General features: G+C 54.8%; 1 protein-coding gene across 2 annotated transcripts in view; it reads right to left on the reverse strand.

Moving 5' to 3' along the window:
* The window catches only part of ZNF362 (zinc finger protein 362), a 40557-nt gene extending 19049 nt beyond the window's left edge, over nt 1-21508 (reverse strand). The window contains exons 1-4 of one of the 2 annotated variants that reach the window (XM_061388647.1): nt 21429-21508; nt 7236-7360; nt 1821-1884; nt 1401-1647 (exon numbers count right to left, since the gene is read on the reverse strand). In XM_061388647.1, the coding sequence (XP_061244631.1) occupies nt 1401-1647; nt 1821-1884; nt 7236-7273 (349 nt within the window). In that variant the 5' untranslated portion in view covers nt 7274-7360; nt 21429-21508. Of the gene's footprint in view, nt 1-1400; nt 1648-1820; nt 1885-7235; nt 7361-8393; nt 8647-21428 lie in introns of those variants that run through there. The other variant, XM_061388656.1, reaches the window with a different exon arrangement.
* Between the last annotated feature and the right edge of the window lie 2090 nt (nt 21509-23598).

Consider the following 23598-nt stretch of genomic DNA (forward strand, 5'->3'; position numbering starts at 1 on the left):
TAATATGCTTATATTACTTTTTTAATATTACTTTTATAATGAAAAAATAAATTTAATAAGGTCATAATAAGGAGGGAATGTGCAGAGGGTGGCTGGAGGAGGCCTGGATAGGGAGGCTCATGGGGCCCCAAGATTCTTAAGCATCTCTGAGAGGGAGGCGGGAGACGCGTCTGGCTGGTGGCAGGGGCCAGCTAGAGGAGGAACAATGGCCCAGTTGCAGTGGCCACCAGGAAAAGCCTGTCCAGCAGGGTGAGGTGGGCACCAGGCAGCCCAGACCCATAATATTGCCTAGGATGTCTTTCCAGCCCGCAGCCTCAATCTATCCAGGACTGGGCTCACAGTCAGTCCCCTACCCCGTTCCTCCTATGATTCCATCTCACTGGCAATGCCTGGGTGTCCCCGGTGCCCACCCTCCCACTCCTTCATCCAGCCCAGCACCCAGCCCTGTGGGCTCTTCCTTCTCAGCATCCCTCAGTTCTTTTCCCTTCTCTCCATCCTCTCTGCCGCTGCCTGGCCCAGGCCACCACCCTCTCCTGCAGCTCTCCCTGCTTCCATGCCAGTGTCCCACCAAGCCAAGTCTTCACCTCACAGCCAGAGACCTAGCTTTCTAACCTCACCTACTTCCAGGGGCTCCCACTGCCTGAAGGTAAAAACCCAAACTGCCCAGGTGGCCCACGGGGTCCTTCACAATCTGGGGCCTCAGCAGAGCCCCGGCAGAGCGACAGGGTTCACACCTGGGCTCTGGAACCACACTGCCTGTCTCGGCCGCTTACTGGCTGTGAAACTGGGCCGCAGTTCGCTCATCTGCTGAATGGAGACGTTAGGGTGAACCACAGGAAGCTGCTGTTTTTTGTACTTCAGTCTGTAAAAGGCAGCCACCTCACGGAACGGGCGGGGAGTGATAACACAGACACTGATGAACACAGATGCTCACCTGGAGTTAGCTGCCACGTGATGGTGATGAGTTTCATCACCCTTTGACCTTCCCCACCTGGACGCCGTCCTACTCTTGCTTTCGACACACATGCTCGCTTTGCACGTGCTGCTCTATTTTCCCTAGTCAACCACCAACTCTTCCTCGCATGGGGACCCACCCAAGGAAGTCTTCCCTCACCCTTCAATCCCCACACAAGTCTGGTTAGGGTTCTCCTCTAGATTCCTGAAATTCGCTGGAATTGGCTTCCTTGACGGGCAAGCAACCCAACCTCGACCCTCTCCGGCTGGCTTGGTGAAGCAGGTCAACAGGATACAGGATGGCAAGGCTGGAAGCTCCACCCCCCAACCCCGTCCCAGGCCCTGCCTGCCCTGCCTGCCCCGCCCCGCTGCGGGCGACATGGCCACGCCCCTCCCCGGTAGTCCCCGCCCCGTCTTCACCAGCCCCGCCCACCCGGCTTCTGTACCTGTGACCGTGCTGGTGGCCGGCCGCGCGTGCAGCGCCACGTCGGGCTGCGGCACGGCCTGCGGGTGCAGGCCCGGCACCTGCTGCAGCTTCGGCAGCGACATGACCGCTTGGCTGCTCTCGGCTGGCGCTGGTGGCACGAGCAGCGGCTGCTGCGACGAGGCCGAAGTAGGCGGCAGGTGAGGCGGCCGGATCTTCTCCGCCATCAGCTGCTCCTTGATCTTGTTAATCAGGACCAGGTTGTCCAGCTGCGGGAGGGAGCAGAGAGGGACTGAGAGGGCTTGGGCCGTACCCGGCCCCGGCCCCGGGCAGCCAGGCCACCCTTGAACCCCTTGTCCCGCAGGCAGCAGCCAAAGCCCGGCGGAAACCCAAGCCGCTCCGAGAAGGGAAGGGCGGCAGGAGGGGAGACGCTCCGTCTTACCTGGCTAGGCATGGTGGGAGGAGGGGGCCAGAAGTAGGGGTTGTTAAATCGAGGCTCGGCCATCCTGTGGGGAGAGAGCGACTGTCACAGGGAAGAGGGCCCTCCCCATCGGCCAAGGGTGAGCTCCCATCAGCTATGCCCGCTCAAGTCTGGGCCAGTGTCTGGGATCCCTGCCCCCGTGGGACCCTCACCCCACAGCAGAGCAGGATTTCCACCAGGCCCAAAGAACCACACCTCCAGGCTGAAGCTCTGGAATTCAGCGTTTCCCACAGTGGGCCCCAGAGAGCAAGGGCCTATCCCGAACAGAGCACCCGCCAGCCCAAATCACCCCTCCCAAATCACCCTGATGCCAGTGGACTACTCCCTGTCCCCCCACAGAGACCCTAGGCTGCAGAGCCAACCCCATGGATTAGACACACAAGTCTGCTGCCCAGGGACAAACTGAGGAGTCCTGGGGCAACCTTGTCAATGGCCGCAGAGCAGAGGCAACCGCCCCTCCCTGATCCCTGCCCTTCTGACCCACAGAACACAGCGGGCAACTTGGGTCACCAGGTAACTGCTTCTGTGTGTGAAGGGCAATTTGGCAGGATGATTTATGGGGACTCAAATGGTTACAGTATTGCCCTTTGACCCAGGGAATTGTACCTCTGGAAAGTTCTCCTCAAGAAACAAGCATGGCCAGGTACAACATTCTGCTTATAAGGATGTGTCAGAACACTGTACTTAAGAGGGGAATGAAGAGGCCTGAGGCTTGGGACCCTTCAGTAGAAGAATGTGACCATTTGTCTGGTGGCCCTCAGCTCTGGCAAGTTCCTGTGCAGTGAGAAGGGCTTTGCAACCAGGGCACTATGAAGGATGGGCCTTCAAAGCTATCTTTGTCTTCCAGAGGATTCACGTCTTCCTGTGGCCCTACAGTAAGTCAAGAAGTGACTTACAGAGCCTGTGCTGGACAGGGGTATTCCATGAAGTCTCGCTCCCTATCAAATTTCTCTTCTTTATCTGTCCCTTACAGAAATCACTAACTAAATGCCTACTGGTATTGGTCACTTACATGGAACTGCTTCTTTTGACAGGCAAGGCTGAAATGAAGTGTCTTGAACCTTTTTTTCCTGGCTCTACAAGCGGGAGAAGCCCTACTGGAATTGCAGGCAGAGGGTTTCAGGAAAAAAAACCCTCTGTAAGGATACAACCTAATCTCAACACTTTAAGAAAGATCTTTTATATAAATTATTGCTTGTGATCTTTACTTGAAGAGTAGTCACAGGAGCTATTATCCCACTTTTGGTGAAGAAATTGAGGCTTGGAGGGAGGGGAAGAGACCTGTCCAAGACCACAGGGCTAGGGTGCCAAGAGTCAAAACTAGACATCAGATTTGCTCAAGCTGTTTCCTCTGGGGAATGTGTTTTGCAAACCCCAGCCCTTGGTGGAACAATTATCCACATGCATATAACTCAATACCTGTATATAAAAGTCTTGCCTCTCACTCCCAGCCTGGGGGTTGGTTTGGGTCTGAGTCTGGCCAGGTGGGAATCAGAGTGCCCTCCTCTTGGGTGGCTGGGCAGCTCTAAAAGCCCTCCTGTTTCCGCCACCCACAAACACCAAGCTGCCCTTCTCTCTACCCATCCAACACAGCCCATCCCTCACAACCCAATACCAGCACTTCCTGCCTGGAGTTCTCCCTGACTGCTCCAGGTCCCTGGATCATCTCCTTTCAAAGAAAGACCTCAACCCAGTAAAATCAGTGAGGAGGCTGCCATTTACTAAGTACCCACCTTGTGCCAGGCACACTGACACTAAAAGGCAGGTACACTCCTCATCCCCACTTTACAACTGAAGTTCAGAGAGGTAGAGTGACTTGGTCAAGGTCACACAGCAAGTAAGCAGGGAGCTGAGATCCCCACTCTGATCTGCCCGACTCCCAACGTCCAGCTCATCAGTCCCTCCAGCTGTTCGGAGGAAGGACAAAGCATCCTGACTAGGATTGTGGACAGGCCCTGTGTTAGGATGGCATGGCACCCACTACCCTTCCATTCAGAAGTCTCAGACCTGTCCCTCCCCTGCTGTTGTCCACTGGGGAAAATGTGAAGTCATCTGAACTGTAGAGCCAGGGTAGGAAGGCTCCAGGGCTGAGGGAAAGGGGAGCTGGGGAGCTGCCTCAGAGAGGACTGGGAATTGAAGACACCTGTCTCATTCAGCTTGGCATCATCAGTGCCTAGGCCCAAAGGTGATCAACAATGTGAGTTGCGGGACAGAATGAATAAATGAAGGAATAAATAATCAGATTCATTTTAAAGGCAATCCCACACAATTATCCACCACCGCTGATGGTGTACAATGCCCTCTGTACCCAGCAGCATTCTCACCAGAGCCCCAGGAATCTGGGAAGATCTGCACCCCCATTTCGCCAAGGAGGAAGCTAGGCCACCACCAGGGAAGCACTTGCTCCTGGCCACACAGATGGGAAAACAGAAGGAAGCACTGCCCTGCAGTGTTGGGCATCGGCAATCTGAACCTCTGTTTTTCTCATCTGTAAAATGGGATTGACAGAGGCCCCTGTGCCTCTTTCCTGCCCTGGCCCAGTGCTCTGCCCACTGTACCCAACCATTCCTTGGACTGGTCCAGGGGAACTGTCCTCTCCTCCTCTTGAGTTTGATGCCAAGTCCAGGCTTCCCAAAGCTCCTCACTGGTCAGGGAGGTAGGGGGTCCCATAGCTGGGATAGAGCATCCTCTCTGCCACTTATCAGACCCCTGATCAGGAAGGGAACCACCCCTAACCCTGGACAAGAAGCAGGGTCTGCCCTGGGTCATGGAATCTGATCCACACAGCATTCACTCCTCTGTGTCCTTCTCGGGCTGGGCTTAAGGAACTCCATGATTTGGTCAATGCTCCAGATCCTGGTGTATGTCTACCTGTGTTAGCTGAGGGAAGACAGGCAGGGGGAGGAGTGGATTTTCTGAGCCCTTATTGAGGGCCCGACTCATTGCCAGACGCACATCAAGAGCATCTCACATGAGCACCTCAACAAACCTTCAAGGTGAGTGTGCGTCTGTGCAGTCCTAGGACCTGCAAGACAGGGTGGGAAGGTGACCGGGGCCAAGCTAAGCCACGCAGACCTTATGTTGAGAGAGATTTTAAGCAGGATAGAGATGGCTGGATATCTGCTTAGGACAGGTGTACAAGGCAGAAGGGCATCCAGGTAGAGGCAACAGTTTGAGCAGACATGGAGCAGGTTTGGGACAGTGAGCAGCTACCCACTAACACCAAAGAGAGCTGGAGAGTGGTGAAGTGGGGAGAGACGGAGGCCAGCCAGCAGCATCCTGAAGGCTATGCTAGTGGTTGGGAAGGAATGCTGTCTGTGAGGAGGCATCAGGGAGTGTGCTGGGCGGGGCAGCCAGGTATCTCAGAGGACCAAGGTCAGCAGGTGGAGCCTGAGGACAGCACCGGGGGACAGAAGAACCGGAGACAGAGGAGGCTGAGTGTCCAGGCCAGACGGGCAGAAGAGACATGCTGGCAGTCAGGCAGGACATGCAGACTAGGCTTCAAAGCTCTAGACAGAAGCCAAGACTCTGGGCGGTGGGCCCCAAGGTACACACCCCTGATCCTTGCAGTAGGGCAAGCAAGGTGTCATTTTATTTTTCTTGCTCAAAAAGGTGAAAAAGTCAGATGGGTCAATGAAACACCTTCTAGAGCCACCCGCCCGCCCATCCACCCATCCACTGGTTCTGGATACATCCTCTGGGCCAAACTGGGGACTGGTGCTGGGGAATCGAAGGCAAAGAGAAGAGCCCTGTCCTCTGGGGGCCCCGAGCTAAGTGGAGGAAACAGACACATGACCCACAAGCTTCTGTGAAAAGAAAGAATTTTGGGCTATGAAACCTGCCACATGCCACCAGGGACCTCCATGTGGTTAAAGCCAGTGGGCCACCTCCCAGTCCTATCTTTCATGGCCTCCCAGCCACCCTGACCCTTGGAGATCAGTGCTATGAGCCCTGGGTTCCACATCTTCTCAGTCTCTTTCCCAGCTTGCACCTCCACAGCCTAGGCTTCTCAGGATGAGCGGGAGCCTCCTCCTTCCACTGGCCCCAGTCCCTGGATGGTCCATCCACTCCAGGACTTTAAATACCAGAAAATCCCCAGGTCTGCACCCCTAGACCTGGCTGCCCCCTGAAGATCCAGGACCACCTTCCAGTTACCTCCCTGACTGCTCATGGGCTGTTCAGTCTGGAGTTGGCCTTCCCCTGGGATACGTAAACCCTCTAGCCATCCCCTCTGAGTAGGGCATCCCAACCTGCCCAGGTGCTCCTGCCACAGACCCTGACCTCCCCATTCCCAGTTCAGACCCACCACCAGCCACGTCCCCGGGATTCCATTTCCAAACTGAGATCCACTGCATCCTCTTCACAAGTCCTAGCTACTGTCCCCTCATCTGGACCATGGAACAACCTGCCTTAGTTGGAGCCCAGGGCACCCAGGTTCAAATCTTGGCTCCAAAACACTAGCTGTGTGATCTTGGGCAAGTCACTTGTTCTTATCCCCCAAGTCAGGGATGAGCAGGATGCAAAGAAAGGATCAGAGAGGACTTCCCAGCAGAGGTGATACGTGCTTTGGGTCTTAAAGGATGAGTGGAAGTTAGCCAGGCAAAGAAGGAGTGGGGAACATTGCTGGTGGAAGCAGCAGTCTTAACAAAAGTCCCAGGGTGAGAAACAGCATGGTGTGGGAGGGCAGCTAAAGTGATCAGCGTGGACGTGAGACAGGACATGAGGCTGAAGCCATTGGCCACTGCTAGACCTAGAAAGGCAGTTCCTGAATTCGAGGCCTGGGGTCTAGACTTGAAGAAGTTGGGTAATGGGACAGAATCTGTGGTTTTAGAAAGGCCCCTCTGCCTGCTGAGCGTAGGTGGGACTGGAGAAGCCAGGAGAGGCAGCAGTGGGAGGGAACCGGTTGAAGGTCCCCAGGGAATAGAATGGAGGTGAGAGGCAGGAGCTACCCTGGGCCAGGGAGGAGAATGACCAAGGAGGCCTGGCTATTTGCTTAGAGCTAGAGACCAAGGAAGCATGCAGGTTGCCCCCCAGCACCACGGTGTGGCCTGGGAGGTCCCCTGGATACCAACGCAGACAGACAGAGTCACAGGAACATGCAGACAGACAGCACCAAACTCCGACAGACACAGATCTGTGATCCCAAACATGAACAGATGGGGACACAGCAACTCCCGTGAGCGGGACCCCACAACCTCCAGGACAGAGTCACAGGTGGATGCTATGACAGGAGGGTGGGGGCACAAAGCCCCCAAGCAGACCCAGAGGGAGGCGGTGAGGGGCACTCAGGGGAGTTGGGATGAACACGATGCCTCAGTCACCCGAAGAACAAACCCCTCATTGACAGGTTTCAACCTGGAATCACAGGCTCCTTACCTAGAGTGTCCTTTCCCACTTGGTGAACTTCTACTCATCCTTCAAGACCCAGCTCAAGTGTTCCCTCTTCTACGGAGCTTTCCCTGAACCCCCAGTCAGTCACTCCTCTGTGTTCCCAACAGCACCTTGTATATGGGAATAACAATAACAGTAATAATAAAAATGGCAGCTACTACTGATTTCAACACCTATTAAGTGCCAGGCACTGTGCTGAGTATGTTGCACGCATCATGTCACCGTGAGACAAGCACCTAACAGAAAAGGAAGCTGCAGCTCAGAGAGGTCGGCCAATTTGCCCAAAGTCACACAGCTAGCAAGTGATGGAGTTAGGACGCCACCCAGATCTGGTGCAGCAGTGCAGGGGTGGTTGCATTCTGGTGCAGTCATGTTTCCCTGGGTGACTTCCCCACAGACTGAGCTCTGTACACAGGTAGACCTGGTGCTCATTCACTTCTGCCATTCCAGCATCTAGTCCAAGGTGGTCTCAGAAACTCTTTGCAGAATGAGAAAGTACAATATCAACCATCTTTTCCTGGACATTTACAGTAGGCCAAGAAAGGTATCAGGGCATTTAATAGCCATTACTTAACTGTTGCAATAGACCCATTGTACGTATGAGAAAACTGAGGTCCAGAGAGGTTAAGTAACTTGCCTGAGGTCACAGAGCTGAGTCTGGATCGCAAACCAAGTCAGTCCATCACGCTTTCCCAGGAGGGTGGCCCCTGAGGGCAGCCTAGCAAGCTCCACAAAGAGGAACTAGGGGCAGGGGCACTGAGGAAGGGTTACACCAGGTGCCAGGCCCTCCCACCTGGGGAGGTTCAGGCCTAGACAAACAGTCGCAAAGAAAATGGGCCAGCCCAAGGGGAAGGCGATTAGCTTTGCCCACTGCAGGACAGAGGGTATATTTAAGCAACTTTTGTCCCACCCACCCCATCCCCAGGCCAGTCCAGATACGTTAAAAAATGAGATTTGCCCAGACCCCATGGCCACCAGGGAACTAGTTCCCAACAAGCAAATGGGAGAGAGCAGGACCCAAAACTGTCCAGATACTATGATTACAAAGAGGCAAAAATAAAAACCTGCGTCAGAAAAAGCAAGCTGCGGGGAACCACGCCCAGAGGGAGGCTGGCAGTGCTGGGGGAGGCAGCTGGAGCTAACCTGGTTTTTTTGTCTTTGTTTCTCTGATTTCCAAATACTCTGCAATGTTGTTGTTACTTTTATAATGAAAACAATAAATTTATTCTTTAAAAAAGGAGAGAAAGAAAGTGGTTGGTAGCCGGAGGGAGGGGTGGAACGACAGACAAGTGTCTGGAGGCAGCGGGGAGCAGGTGGGATCAGGGTCAGTGATGGTGGGTGCTCAGCTGATAGCCACATGCTGAATCCCGCACAGGCCCCATCCTCCAGGCACACAGGACTGGGGGGGTCCTGGCAGGTGTTGGCCAGGATCCATCCGGGAGTATTTCTACCACCTTCCTTGCCCTGGTCCCGGCCCCCTTCTGCTCTGGCCTCAGCTATTCCAAGAGCCTCCTCCGAGGGACCCTCACCTCTACCCACGCCTCCCATTCTGTTCTCCTATTGCAGTCCCTCTGCTGTTTCTAAAATACAAATCAGATCACAACATTGCCCTCATGAGAATCTTCAACATTCCCCTCATGAGAATCTTCAATGGCTCCCTCGTTCCTTCCAGACCAGGTCTTTGGACTCCTGAGGCCTTCCGTGACTGGCCTCTGCTGACCTCTTTGGCCTCACTGGCTCTTTCCACCTTCTGCTCTGCCCAGCCAGACCAAGGGCTTCCCCGGTGCTCCACTTCCCTTCTCACTTCCTCACCTTTCCCTGGAACTCTCTGCCTTCCCCTATTTCACTGGTTAACTACAACTTACTCCTTAGGCCCAAGTTTAAAGGCCACTTCCTCCTGGAAGCCTTCTGGGACTGCGAGGCTATGTTGGGCGCCCCTCTTCTCTGTTCCCTCTGTGCCCTGCATTTCCATCATCAGACACCTGTCATTCCATTTTCTGTCTGTTTTCTCATCCATCTCTGCAGTTGGACATGCTCTCTGTCAGGGCACAATAGAGGCTGAGTCATTTACCTTTAAGCCAAAAAGTACCTGATAAATGTTTGAATGAATGAATAGTCTAAGTAGAGGGAACTGAAAGTGTCATGGCCTAGATAGAGGAAAGTCCCCTCCCCCTCCTCTGAGTCCCCGCCACCCACTATGGCACTATGTTGTCCCCTGTGTTATACTCTTCCCTATTTCCTGTATCTTAAGCCCTATCTTCCTAATTGATCTGAGAAGAGATTGTGTGCTGTAGACTGCTGCTGCTGCTAAGTCGCTTCAGTCGTGTTCAACTCTATGCGACCCTGTAGACAGCAGCCCACCAGGCTTCCGCGTCCCTGGGATTCTCCAGGCAAGAACACTGGAGTGGGTTGCCATTGCCTTCTCCAATGCAGGAAAGTGAAAAGTGAAAGTGAAGTCGCTCAGTCGTGTCCGACTCTTGGCGACCCCATGGACTGCAGCCCACCAGGCTCCTCCATCCATGGGATTTTCCAGGCAAGAGTACTGGAGTGGGGTGCCATTGCCTTCTCAGTGCTGTAGACTAGCAGACCCAAAAAAGTTATTAACAGCTAATAAACATAGAACTGGTTCTGCTTCCCTAGCAGCGAAAATTAAATGAGCTTCACATGTTAAAATAGCAAAAAGCAAGAACATGGTAATGCTCAATGCTGGTAAGGGTATGGTGAAATTGGCACTCTCCTGCATTATTTCTGGGAGTGTAAATTGGAAGTCATTTCTGAAAACAATCTGGCAATAATGTGTCATGAGCTCTATAAAAATGTTCAAACTTCCTGGTCTAGCGATCCTATTCTTGGTCATCTGTCCCTAGAAAATATAGACAAAATTTTATGCACAAAGCTGTTTGCTTCAGTGGGTTTTTTTTTTTTTTCCAGTAGCAAAAATCTGGAAAAACCAAAATTTTAAACAACAGGGGGATGGCTCTGTAAATCATGTTACACAGTGACACAGGCTATAGTCATTGATAATAGCCAATGTTTACTGGCATTGTAATGACTCATTTTACATTCATATCGACCTCACAAAGATCTGAGGCACAGAGAAATTAGGTAACTTGCCCAAAGTCATGCAGTGTGTGTGTGATCTGAACTCAGAAAGTCAGGCTCCGAAGCTCATGCTCTCCACCCTGACACTAGATCCATTAGAAAGGATTAAAACCACCCTGCAGTCATTTAGAAAACACTTGTGATGCAACAATAATGGGAGTGGGGGGAGAGTTTGAAATTATTTGTATAGATAGAGCAATGACATCTATATAAAAACCAGGTGCTGGAAGAAAAGATAGGAAGGAAATACCAAAATACTAGCACTGTGTGTTTCGGGCTTGGGGTGGGGACAGAAATGGGGGTAGGTTTTGGTTTACTTCATTTCTCTATTCTTGACTTTTCTGCAGTGTGGCTACATGACTTTTTAAGGAATATTTTTAATAACACTAACAGTTCAGCCAGCTTTGGCCAAGCAAGACACCCCAGCCCCCGCCTATGGTCCCATTAGGATTCTGGCCTCAGGCCCTGCAGGTTTACCCAGGAGACCTGAGCTCAGAGAGGGCCAGGAGCTTGTTCAAAGGCCCACAGTAAGCCTCGAGCCCCACTCCAGACCCAAGCCAGGAGTGCAGTCAGAAAGGGATTCCTCTTTCCTATCTGGGGACTTTGGAGCCAAAGTCAGACAAAGGAAAGCCTGTCTACTTTCTCACTCACTCTCCTGTTTAAAATCCTTATTGGGTTGCCATAACTTTGGGAACACAGTTCAAACTCTCCAGGGTGGCCCAGAGGCCTTTGTTAAGGAGGCCTTGCTGGTCACATGCATCCGGACAGGTACATCCCTACAGCATCCCTCCCTTCAGCCTCACTACACTACTCTCAGGTTCCCAAAACAAACTGCTCTCGTGCCACCGTGACTTTGCACAGGCTCTGCCCTTCCATGTGGGGGCCATCACCCAGCGGGAACCTTGTCAGATACCCATCAACCATCAGGAGTTAGGTGAGGTGTCACTGCCTAGAGGAAACCCTCCTGATCACCACCCCAGTCCTAGGCTCTATTTGCAGCCTCTCCCCTGAGCTCTTGCAGTGTCCTGGGCTCCTCCTCCACTGCAACCAAAGCACTGATCCCACTACCTTAGAACTGCCTGGTGACTTATCTGCCCGAGCCCCAGGGTGGCTGTGAGCTTCCCAAGATCAGGGCTTGAGTCTGGTTCTTGGCTGAGCAACTTCCTGGACAACCCTATACTGGGACTCAGCAGCACAGCCCACTAGGGCTCTTCCTTCAGGTCTCAGCTGAAGGTCACTCTCTGACCCTCTCCTGTTATACACACCCCATGGCCCTTTACACTTCCCCTCCCCTGCCTCTGTATCTTGGCTCTAAACATCCCCCTCCCCACCGCTGCTACCCTTGAACACAGGGTTGAGAACCTGCCACAACCCCAGAGCCTTGCACGGGACGCACAGTAGGTGCTTAAGTGCCTAGTTCACCCTAGCTGCTCAACAGATGTTCACTGAAGAAACACATGGGAGGAGGGGATGTGTCCATGTGGGCCTCAAAGATGGGGACATTTGCCAGGAAAGCGAGAGAGCAGAGGGAGAGCATTCCAGGCAGAAACCACGGATGCAAAGACATGGGAAAAGCTGCTTGCTTCTTAGGACAGCAGTGTGTTCAAAAATATGTCCCCTGCCCCAGAGAGGGGGCTTCCCCAGTGGTTCATTGGTAAAGAATCTGCCTGCAATGCAGGAGATGCAGGTTTGATCCCTGGGTCAGGAAGATCCCGGGAACTGACAGCCCACTCTAGTACTCATGCCTGCAGAATCCCATGGACAGAGGAACCTGGCAGACTACAGCCCATAGAGTCACAGAGTGGACACAACTGATCTGAAGTGACTCAGCACGCAGGCATGCCCCAGAGAGGGGCAACAAGGTACTGCTGGGGTAGGGCTGGGCTAGGGGTAGGGGTGCTCCTGAGAAGATGAGCTCATCCCACTGAGGGATGAACAAAGACTGCATGAAGGGAAGGGGAGATGTCAAGAGAGATGCCAACGAAGGGCAGGCTGGCTGGGAAGAACTGTATGTGCAAAGGCCCTGAGGCAGGAAAGCACCCAGCGTCATGTTGGTCTGGTGTGAGCCCAGTGTGGCTTCTCACGGGCTTCCCAGGTGGCGCAGTGGTAAAGAATCCACCTGCCAATGCAGGATGCAGGAGGCACAGGTTCAATCCTGGGTCGGGAAGATCCCCTGGAGGAGGAAATGTCAATCCACTCCAGCATTCTTGCTTGGAAAACCCCATGGAGAAAGGAACCTGGAGAACTTACAGTCATAGGGTCTACAAGAGCCCAGTGTAGGAATTCGCAGGGGAAGGAGGGAAAGGTAGCCAGGGCAATTCACAAAGGGCCAGAGTCCCAGGCTTAGACACTTAGATGAAAGGCCATGTGGGGCCATGTTCAGGGGTCCCTGAGCTGAGAAAGGCCATGGTCAAGGTTTTCAGTAGACAGGTCATCATGGGGCCAGGAGGATGGCCTGCATGGACAAGCAGGAGTTGGTCTAGGAGAAAGAGAAGCTGAAGTTTCCCGTCTTCCCAGCACCTTGAGACCCCATTCCCACGACCCCTCTGCCCTCCATATGCCCCTACTCTACACAGCCCAGAGTCCCGAGTCCCAGCTGCTGCACCCCACCCCATCCCCAAGACCCAGGCCAGCCTCGGAAACTTGCTCCTGGGAACTTCCTGTGAGGAACTAGGCTCCCGAGGGTCCTGGATCCAATTAGGCTGGGTTTCCGCAGCCCTGCAGGGCTGGGAAGGGCTGTTTTCATTGTGAGGCTGGGGCTGATCAGAGCAGAAGGGGGCTGCTGTCTGCGCCCTGGTCAGTGGGAGCTGGGATGCTGCACCCTCCCCTCCCAGTCCCCCCTCTCCCACGATCGGCCACTCAGACACCCAGGGTGGTAATCCCCTCTGGGAGCCCCAGCATCTCTGCCAGGGAACGGGCCATGACTGCCTTCTCAGGGCTGAGAGGACATTCTGCAGGCTTTGAACCCATGCCCTCCTCTGCTGCCACGTCCCCTGTGGACCCCCAGCTCCCATCCCCAGTGGGAACTCCTTCTGCCGGTGTGAAATGACCATAATAATAAGTCACTGAGCGCTTCTTCCATCCCAGGCACCGTTAGGTGCTTTACAAGCATTTCTCACTCAGGCTCCTAATGACCCCTGTGAGGTGGATGCTGTGCACATTTTGAAATATAACACACATTCAGGAAGATGCCTGGAACAAAAATGAGCAACTTGACGACTTATTACAAAGCCCACATCCAGGGTGCCCCAAAGCCCCCACCCATGTCTATTCAACACGTCTATTCAAAGTCCCCCACACCCCACAAAGATTCCACCCTGCTGGCTTCTACCGCAATCTCTCCCTTGCCTGTCTGGGTTCATGAATGAGACTTGGAGAGGATGTAACTTGCCAACCATGCAGCTGGTGGGGGCAGAGGGAGCCCCTTCTGTCCGCTCACTGTGTGACCTTTAGCAAGTCCATTTCCTCTCTGGGCCTTTGTTCCTTCCTCTATAAAACAAAGAGATGCAACTAAACCACAGCCTGGGTTCTTGGACCCTCTGAGGGGCAATGTGGCCACTGAGTATTGAAAGTACAGATTCTGGAACAAGACAAGGTCAAAGCCACAGAGACTGTTACCGAACTGGGATGATCACAGTATCTCCTCAGCATTGCTGTGAGGATCTGATGAGTTAATAGGTATAACATCTTTAGAACAGAGCCTGGTCTGTGGTAAGGATTCCGTGGTGGCTGCTACCATTTTGCTATGAGGTTCTCCAAGGCACATGGGAGCCTTTCCTAACCTTCTGAAGACTCCTGGAAATGGGACCAACCAGAGATGTCAACTGGGCTGGGGCAGGGGGCGGGGTGCAGTTTCTCAGGACCCACAGGGCTGCCCGGTGGCCTGGTAGAGAGCCAAGTCTGGGATTAGCTCAGAGCAAGAGCCAGCTGCTGAACCCCAGCTGCGGCCTGGCCCCCAGGAGCTTTCTAGATAGGTCCTTGGGGGTCCCAGGCTGGGAACCCCCAGCAGGTGATCACAGCCTGTACTGGGACTGTATCTCAGGACTCCTCGGGGGCAGCCTGTGGGGCAGGAAAGATGGGGCCCAAGGCTGGCGTGGCAGCCTGCAAAGTGAGCCCTGAGCCGCGAACGGAGGGCTGGGCTGATCAGAGAGAGGGATGGGTTGGGTCTGGGCTGGACATGTGGGTGGGAGGGTCAAGGCCACGGAAGACCTAGCACAAGCCCCGGCAGACCAGGCCTACCTCCCCCAGGTCTCAGGGCCACCACCCTCTCTGTGGTCCTTGACTTCCCACCTCGGGGCCTTCACTCCGGCTCTTCCCTCCGCCTGGAATGCCCTCACCCGGAAAACTTCAAGCCAGATCACTTCATCCCTGAAGCACCTCTCCCCTATACACACCATCATCATCACTGGTTACAGTAAATGTAAAAGCACTAAGCTATAGGACAGCCCTCGTCATAGGAAAGTGGTTCCTTTCCAGCAGGTAATGGAAAGTCTGTAATCATATCCTCAGCTGTGTTTGCCTCAAGTCTCCAGACCAGGGCAGGGACGACATCGGTCCCCCCCACTGGTGTCCCCAGCATCGAGCAGGGGGCCTGGTACACAGTAAGTGCTCGAGAAGCATTGATGAGTGAAGGCGGGAGGTCCAGGCAGGCTGCAAGCAGATCTGGGTGGGGCATGGGCACACGTGAGTGCACAGGTGTGCGGGAGGGATCCTGGCCAAAGGATGTAAGGCCCGTGTAAGATGCACTGACGTGTAAAACACACGTGTGCAAGATTATGGCTGCGTGTAGGTGATCAACACAGCATGCACATGAGCGTGGAAGGACCTGAGCAGGGGCAGGCAGGCGGCCGTGTGTGGGTTCCTGGGAGGTACACGTGGGTATATGACTACCGTGTGTAATCCGTGGGTGGCAGGAGTGCATGCCTGTATTGACGTGTGTGGACACACACTCTAGCGGACTTGTCTTCTGAATGCCCAGCTCCTATAGCCCCAGTTCAGGGCATCTCTGGTAGTGTTTCTGAAATAGCAGGGCAGCCCCTCAAACTGGCAAAAGTGGGGTAGCGGAGGTAGGGTCAAAGGTGAATGTGGAAGGACTGGGGGTGTGAATATGTGTGTGCGTGATGTCTGGAGGGTGTATCCACCCCAACCAGGTGCCCCTGCATTGAATCCCAGAAGCTAAAATGGATAGACTGTCCCCTCAAGGAGCATGAAGCCTTTGCTCAAAGCTCAGAGATGGACTCAAATGATGAGGACTACCCCCACGGACATTCTGCCACATGGATGAGGCAGAGACAAGGCAGGATGCTGTGGGCCCCACAGCCAAATCCCAAGGCCTTCCCCACACACCGTAACACTCAACACACCACTCAGTCCCCTCCCCAAATCCTTACCAGCTTCCAGAGTCTGACCATAGTCCTGGCAGTAGGAAGCTGAACCCACAGCCCCCAACACACTTCCACGCCACCCACCTCTCAATCCCACCCAAGTCCAGGTGGGGTGCTGGGCCCTCTGCAGCCCTGTGCATCAGAGAACATTCCCCACCAAAGTGGAGATAAGGAGGGCGCTGTGACAGAGGGAGCAGCTCCCCTACCAGGGCTGTTGCTGCCTTTGACCCCAAGACACATACCATGGCAGCCAAGTGACACCTGGGGAGAGGAAAGCCTACCAGGCAAGGCACCCAGAGGCGTGGGTGGCCCTGGACAAGGCCCACACCTCTCCTTTCCCGCTGCAGTCTCCCCAGTGGACAGACTGAGGTTTGGCTGGCTAATCTGTGAGGTCTGCCTCTTCAGTTAACATGTGACTTTAGATCGAGTGGTTCTCCAAGGACTGGGTACATATGGGGCTACATGGAGATGTCACTGTCCTGTTGCCTTAAGTACACCAAGCCTGTCCAATACCCTGGACCAGGGCCAAGCGCGATGCTACAGGGACAGGAGGGGCTCGGGAGGCATGTATGCTTGGTGCCAGGTCACACATACACCACCAGGCACCGGGTGGCCTGCCCCCAGGGAGCTCACAACCCAGTGGGGAGAAAGAAGCTGCTGAAGTCACAAAACAACAAGGTCAGAAGCACTGGGAAACCATAACGCTAACATCACTTCCCAAGTGTTATTCACAGGGTGGGAGCAGCACTTTGCCCTCTGTAAAGATGATCTTTCCAGAAATGACGATGGTCTGACAAAGGGAGGCTGAGGGGCCTGGTCAGGAGGGAACTCCCCATCACTCTAGTAGAGATCAGAGGCCCTCTTGTCAAGGATGGGGGAAGGGGGTTCCCGCTCTGCAGAGGGGTCGGGTGAGTTTGGGCTTCCCCTCAACAGCTGTGGGGTTCTAAGGTGGAGTCCTGGAGTGCTGCATTCAAGTCACACAATGTGCCTGATGAGCTCTGTGGACTTGGCTGTTACCTCATGTCTCTGTGCCTCTGTTTCCTTAGCTGTAAAATGGGGGTGATAACAATGAAGATTAAGCATGTCCATGTTTACAAAGCCTTTTGGAACATGGCCTGGCACAAAGTGAGCACTCGGGGCCACTAAACAAATAAGGCAGTGAAGAGCCTCTACGTAAGGGTCTAAACCCCAGATCGGGGCTTCCCTGGTGGCTCAGTGGTAAAGAATCCTCCTGCGATGCAGGAGGTTTGGGTTCGATCCCTGGGTCGGGAAGATCTCCTGGAAAAGGAAATAGCAACCCACTCCAGTATTCTTGCCTGGAGAATTCCATGGACAGAGGAGCCTGGGGGGCTGCAGTCCACAGGGTAGCAAAGAAGTGGATAAAACTTAGCGACTAGACAGCAACAAAAAACCCCAGATTGGATCAAATGCAGACTCCAGTGTCAAAGGTTCTGAGTCAGAAAGCTTCTCAGATGCCAAGTTCTGAGATTGGAAGAGACTGGGATTCTTAGATCCTGTGATTTAATCATCTCATTATTTCCTGACAACAGCCTGGAGCCTCCCAGGGGAGAGAAGGGCAGAGAGCTCGGTGTCACTTCATCTCCCAGGAGCCGCCCCGCTGCAGGGCTTCCGCCACACCTGGGCTCCCTGGCATCTCCTCACCTCCATCAAAGCCACAGCCACCCCACACTAGACCCACCTGCCCACTCACCTGCATGGGGTTTAAGCACCTGCCAGCCGTGCAGACAGGCAAGAAGTGCAAATAAATACAGGAAGAAGTTTCAGATACTGGTAAGAGCTGCAAGGGATGATGTGGCCATGAGTGACAGTGGGAAGCTGTTACGGAGCAGGTGGCCAGGGAAGCCCCAACTGAGTCAAAGCCGGTGAAACAAGAAGGCACCAGCCATGCAAGCATTCTAGGTTTGGGTGGATGTGCAAAGGCCCTGTCAATGGGCTTTGTAAATTCAAGCTGCAGAAAGAAAGTTGGTCTGGCTGAACATGGTGAGACTGGGAGATAGGGGAGCTGAGATGGAGGGGCGGGCAGGCCCAGACCATAAAGGGCCTTGTGTGATGTCCTCGGTCACGTCCAACTCTTTGTGAACCCAAGGATTGTAGCCTGCCAGGCTTCCCTGTCCATGGAAGTCTCCAGGCAAGAACACTGGAGTGGGTTGCCATTTCTTCCTCCAGGGGATCTTCCTGGCCCAGGGACTGAACCTGTGTCTCTTGAGTCTCCTGCATTGCAGACAGATTCTTTACCACTGCGCCACTTGGGAGGCTCATAAAGGGCCTTGTAGGCCCCTAAAGGACACTGGGTTTTTGGTCTTTGAAATGCTTAGGAAATATGAGAAGAGTTTCAGCAGGGGAATGACAAGGTTAAACAAGGTTTTCAGGGTCCCCAGATCACTGGGCTCATTCTGAAACCATAATGGTTTTCAAAATCAAGGCAGGGCCTGAATTAGTAATCAACAATCCTTCTTGATACACACCGAGCTCCTATCACGTGCCTGGCCAGGGCAGGGAGAGGTCGTAGACACTCTTGTGGTGGTTCCCAACAAGCCATGAGTCATAGAGATTACCCCATTTTACAGATCAAGAAGTAGAGGCTCGGAGAGAATAATGTGCCCAAAGTCGTACAAGCCATATACCACGCTGTGACAAAAAAAAAAAAAAAGGATCTTGGTCCCAGCACCCAGATTCACCATCACAAGAGTATTTTCAAGCCTCTACTTCTCAGACAGACCTTCCCTGAGAACTCATGTGGCGCCACAAATACTGCCTGAGCTAGTGCTTTCTGCACCCTACTGGCTTTGGAGCCCTCGAAGACTGTACTTGTATATCACATGGCTGTCCAACCCGGACTAGGGAAGCTGGGGATTGAATGGAGGGATGGACAGATGGACGGGTGATGAATGACTACTGAAATGGCTAACCAATAAATTAACAAATGTACAATGAAAGAATAAAGGAATAATCTAGCAAACGAATGAATGAACTAATGGGTGGAGATGAAGGAAAGAAGGGAGGGAGGGAGAAAAGAAGGAAGGGACTCACTTTACAGAAAGGCAGGGAAGCATCTGCCCACAGAAGGGCTAGAGATAGACTAGTGTTGGCCATTATAATGCCCCCGGCCCCATCACTGCAACCAGCAACCAGTCATGTCCTGGGCCCAGTGGAGTCTGGTGACCAGGGAAAGTGGTTCCCTCTCCCTCTGAGTGTCTCACAGAGAAAAGAAGACAGGAAACCATGGCTCTGCTCCTAGCTGGGACCCAAATCGCTGGGTGACTTCAAGCCAGTGGCTTCCCCTCTCTGAGCCCAGATGACCTCTCCGGGCCTTACCAGCTCTGATAGTCTTAAGGGGGCAGGCTTCTACATTTTTCTTTTTTTTTTTTACACAGTCACTGAGGTCAGTAGATGAATCTGAAAAATCAAAAACTAGAAGTTAGGAAAGACACCTATCCACAAGTACCAAAATCTACCCAGGAAAAGGCTCCCTGGACAAGGAATCCAGAAGCCTGAGTTTAAGCCCTCCTCTGCCACTGCTCAACCTCTCCAAGCCTCAGTTTCCTAAGTTTTAAAATGGAGTTGAGTATCCTCACCTTGACAATTTCACCCAAATGAGTTTCTGGGAGAACCTGATGTGATAACAACCATGCTCTACACCCAGGCAGGATTATGATGTTGGGGGCAGGGAGACAAGTGAAGGCGGACATGCTCTTCCATCCCAGTCCAGTTCTGTCCAAAATGACTCTTCCAGGAGTCAACTCCCACCTCCCCTGTCACTCTGCCAACAGAGAACAGTGGAGAGAGCCCAGACGTGAAAACCTGAACATCTCTGTCTCAGATCTCCTAACTGGCAGTGTGACTTTGGGCAAGTCACTTCCCCTCTCTGGACTTCAGTTTCTCCATCTGAAAAATGCCTAGCTTAGTTCCCCTCTGGCTCAGACACACCAAGTTCTGCAGCCCTGAATCCCTAAGTCTCAGCCTTCAACCCCTGGCTCTGCCTGAATTCAGCTCACCCTGCCCAGTGGAGCCAGAACATAGGAGTGACTGGAGGGGTCTTGCCTCCAGGAGACCTTGGGGCAGGAGTTAGACAGGCTTAGGGTCCTCCTAGGACAGACAGACTTTTCCAGAAGGGCAAGACCAGGCCCAACCTGCCCAGGCGCCTTGGACAGCGCCAGCCACACCAGACCTTGTAGACCTTGAGAACCCTTCTGTAGCCTGAAAGCCAGCAAGTCCTGACCTGTCCAGAGGGATGCTCCAGGAACTTCACCCAAGTGTAAACTCCCTTCAACAGGGAGCCTCCAGGATGCAGGGCAGAGGCGGTAAGAGCACACCACAGGGAAGAGGCTCAGACCACCCCCACCACCAAACTCTCCTGCCCCTCCCCTCAGACAGGACCCACTGGGGCTGCCCGCCTGCCCCCAGCCAAACAGCCAACCACCTGAGGGCATTCACCCAGATGGTACCTACCAGGGCCAGGAGGCCCACCAGGGGAAGGGGCTCTCCGGCGGGAGCCACCCCAGCACGGAGGACAAGATTTCCGCCTACAATAGGGCCCTGGCCACCCATGAAGGAGACAGGCCCACCCCCCACCCCCACCCCCCACAGAGCTCACAGCTCTGAGGGTTGCACACTGCTCCAGGGCACGGTGGCAGACAGCAGGATTATTTCCTCATGCCAAGGGTCTTAGCTGGAAACCGGGGGCCCACTCAGAGCCCCTACTGCCAACCCTTTCCTCCAAATTTGAGAATATAGCTCCTTACATGCCTCTTCCAAAAGACATTCCCTGGTCCCCGAAACCCCCATCCCCAACCTTCCACAATCCCCCCCGCAGTTCTGAGGAAATGGGCAGTTAACTTTTCCCAAAAATCCCGCAAAGGCGGCTGGCTGGGGGGAGAAATGCGCCCCGAGATCCTTTCGCGGCATTTCACCGCCTTCCAAAAAAAAAAAAAAAGCTTAAAAAAAAAGAAAACTTTCGGAGTTAACTTTAAATTCCCAACCCTCCTCCCCAAATCGCCCAGCGGCTTCATTTTTTTTTTTTCTTTAAAGTGCAATTGCATTGTGTCTCACCTCCCCGAAAGGCTCGCGGCTCTCGCCAAAGAAAAGGAAAAAAGCCAACCCTTCGGGTGCCCCCTCTGCTTCCAGCCGCCTCTCCCACATTCTCAGACAGTTTTATTAAAATTTTCAGACAAAAGAAAAACAAAAATGGCAGCCTGGCTTATTTTTAAAACAGGACAGGGACGCCATATTCTGCAGATCTGCAAAAAAAGGGAGAAATCCGGCACTGGCCGCTCCACCGGGCCGGCTGCAAAGTGCGCGAACCGCGCCGTTTGCAATCCGTTTATTTGCATTAAGCCCCATGAATCATTGTTTACCGGAGAATTGCAGCAGGTTTGAATAGCCCGGCTTAAGAAAACACACACACGCGCGCACACCACACACACACACGCACACTCGGAGAACAGACCAGACACGCCGCCGGAGACACTTCCTACCCCGCGCGCCGCTGTCGCCACCGCCGCTCCGGGCCGGGCCCGAGGCGCAGGCGGCCCCGGGCCCTCGGAGCGCCCCGGCCCGCGCTGACAGCGCCCGCGCCCCGGCCGGCCCCCCGCCCGCAACTCGGCGCAACTTTCCCGCGGGCGAGTGCCCGCTGCCGCCGGGCCCGCTCCCCGCGCCCCGGGCCCGCACGGACCTGGCTGTGCTGGCGGCGGCTCCGGGACGCGGCCGCAGCCCCGCGCCCGGCGGCCCGAGCAGGGCCGGGCTGGGGCTCCGGCTCCGGGCTCCGGCTCCGGCTCGGTGCGGAGCCGCGCGCAAACCTTCCGGGTCGCCTGCTGTTCACTTCTGGGTTCTGCAAGCGCCGAGGCGGCGGCGGCGGCGGCGGGAGGCTGGGTCTGCAGCGCCGCGCGGCCCCCCGTGCGCTCGGCGAGCCCCCGCGCCAGGCGCCCGGCTCCGGGGGGGCCGCGTCGGGCCCCCGCCTCTCCAGCTGCGCAGCCCGTCCGGCCCCGGGGGCTCCCGCGAGTGGGCAGCGCCGGGCTCCGGCGACGGCGCGCGAGGGGAGGGGGCCGGGCGGGGGGCGGGGGCGGGCCGCGCGCTGGGGGCCCCGCTCGGGCCCCGGGGCCTCGTCTCGAGCTCGCCGCCGCCGCCGCCTCGCAAAGTTGCGCGGCGCCCCCCGCCCGCGCCGCGCCGGAGGCAGAGCCACAAAGGAACTCCTCGCCCCCCTCCGCCCGCCCGAGCCGCGCGGGGAGGGCACCGGAGCCCGCGGCCCTAGGCCAGCCCCTTCCCCAGCGCGGGGGCTCCCGGGGCCCCGGCGGCAGCGGCCATTGTCCCGCCCAGGCCCGGCCGTCGCCTCGCCGCCCCCTCCCCGGCGACGGCGGGCTGGGGGACCTGGGCCTGCCGGGCCGTGGCCCGGACCAGGCCGAGCCTGCGCGGGGCCAGGCGGCACCCGGGGGTCTTCCTCGCAGACCGCAGGCAGGAGGGGACCCCTAGGATGGGCCCTCCACACCTGATAACCAACGATCGGGTTCAAAATCCAGCCTAAGATTTTTTTTTTTTTTAAGTCGAGGACACGGGGATGGGGGCAGAAGTTTGTACATGCCAGGCCACCCCTCCCTCATTAAGCTCCAGCCCTCCCTGGCCCTAGGCCTGAGCCCCCAAAGGGTGGGGCCGCCGGAGGCTGTCAGCGGCTCTCCTCGCCGAGTCTCTCAGAGGTGGCACCGGCTGTCCCCCAGCTCCAGACCTCAGAGCCATCTGTGTGTGACTCCTCCTCCCGCCTCACCCTCCCCAGCCAATCAGTCACCAAGTCCTCCCGATCCGGCCTCCCGGGCTGTGTCAGCTTCCAAACTTCACTTCTACCTGAGGCGGCGGCCAGTCCCCGCGTCCTTTCAGGGGCTCAGACCTCCTGTGACACTCAACTGCCACTCGGCCTCTAGGTCCCGATGAATCGAGGCTGGCCTTACCCTCAGGGAGCACCCAGTCCCTGGGGAAGGGCATACATAAACAATCACCTGCCAGTGTTTGCCTTTCTCCAGGAAGCATTTCCCAATTGGTTAAATGGTGATTAAGGGCCTCCTATCAGACACCCTGCTGGTTGGCTGGAAACACAGCTGTGAGCAAATTGGACAAAGTTCCTGCCCTCATGGAGCTTCCAGTCTAGCACAGGATGTCAAGGTTGTGAACAACTAGAGGACTCATGTGGACCGACTGTGATAAGTTCCAAGCACAGTACCTGGCGCAGAGCAGAGTACAATACATATGCCGTGCTGCGTGCTAAGTCGCTTCAGTCGTGTCCAACTCTTTGCAGCCCTGTGGACTGTAGCCTGCCAGGCTGCTCTGGGATTCTCCAGACAAGAATACTGGAGTGGGTTGCTGTGCCCTCCTCCAGGGGGTCTTCCCGACCTAGGCATTGAACTCAGGTCTCTTATGTCTCCTGCATTGGCAGGCGGATTCTTTACCACTTTCGCCACCTGGGAAGCCCTACGATAGGTATGTGTAGTGGCAATTAGTTGTAGTTATAAAGGGGAAGGACTTGTAGAAGACAGGGAGAAGGTCATTCTTTTTTTCCTCAGGGAGCTGGAGAAGCTTTTCAGAAATTAGGTCCGGAGTGAGCTGGTTGGGAAGAAGAGACAGTTTTCTGGTTTCCAGGAAAGTAGGGGTGATAAATATCAGCCCACGTTGAGAAGTTCGGGGAAATGATAAGCTAAGAAATGGAAGAGGAAACAAATATCTCATGCAGAAGAATTTGAACACTACTGTAAAGCAACAATACTCCATTTTAAAAATACACATTTAGGACTTGCCTGTTGGCCCACTGGCTTCCCTGGTGGTTCAGTGGTAAAGAATCCACCTGCCGATGCAGGAGTCAC

The sequence above is a fragment of the Bos javanicus genome, chromosome 2 (genome assembly GCF_032452875.1).
Source record: "Bos javanicus breed banteng chromosome 2, ARS-OSU_banteng_1.0, whole genome shotgun sequence".
In the NCBI taxonomy this organism is placed as follows: Eukaryota; Metazoa; Chordata; class Mammalia; order Artiodactyla; family Bovidae; genus Bos; species Bos javanicus.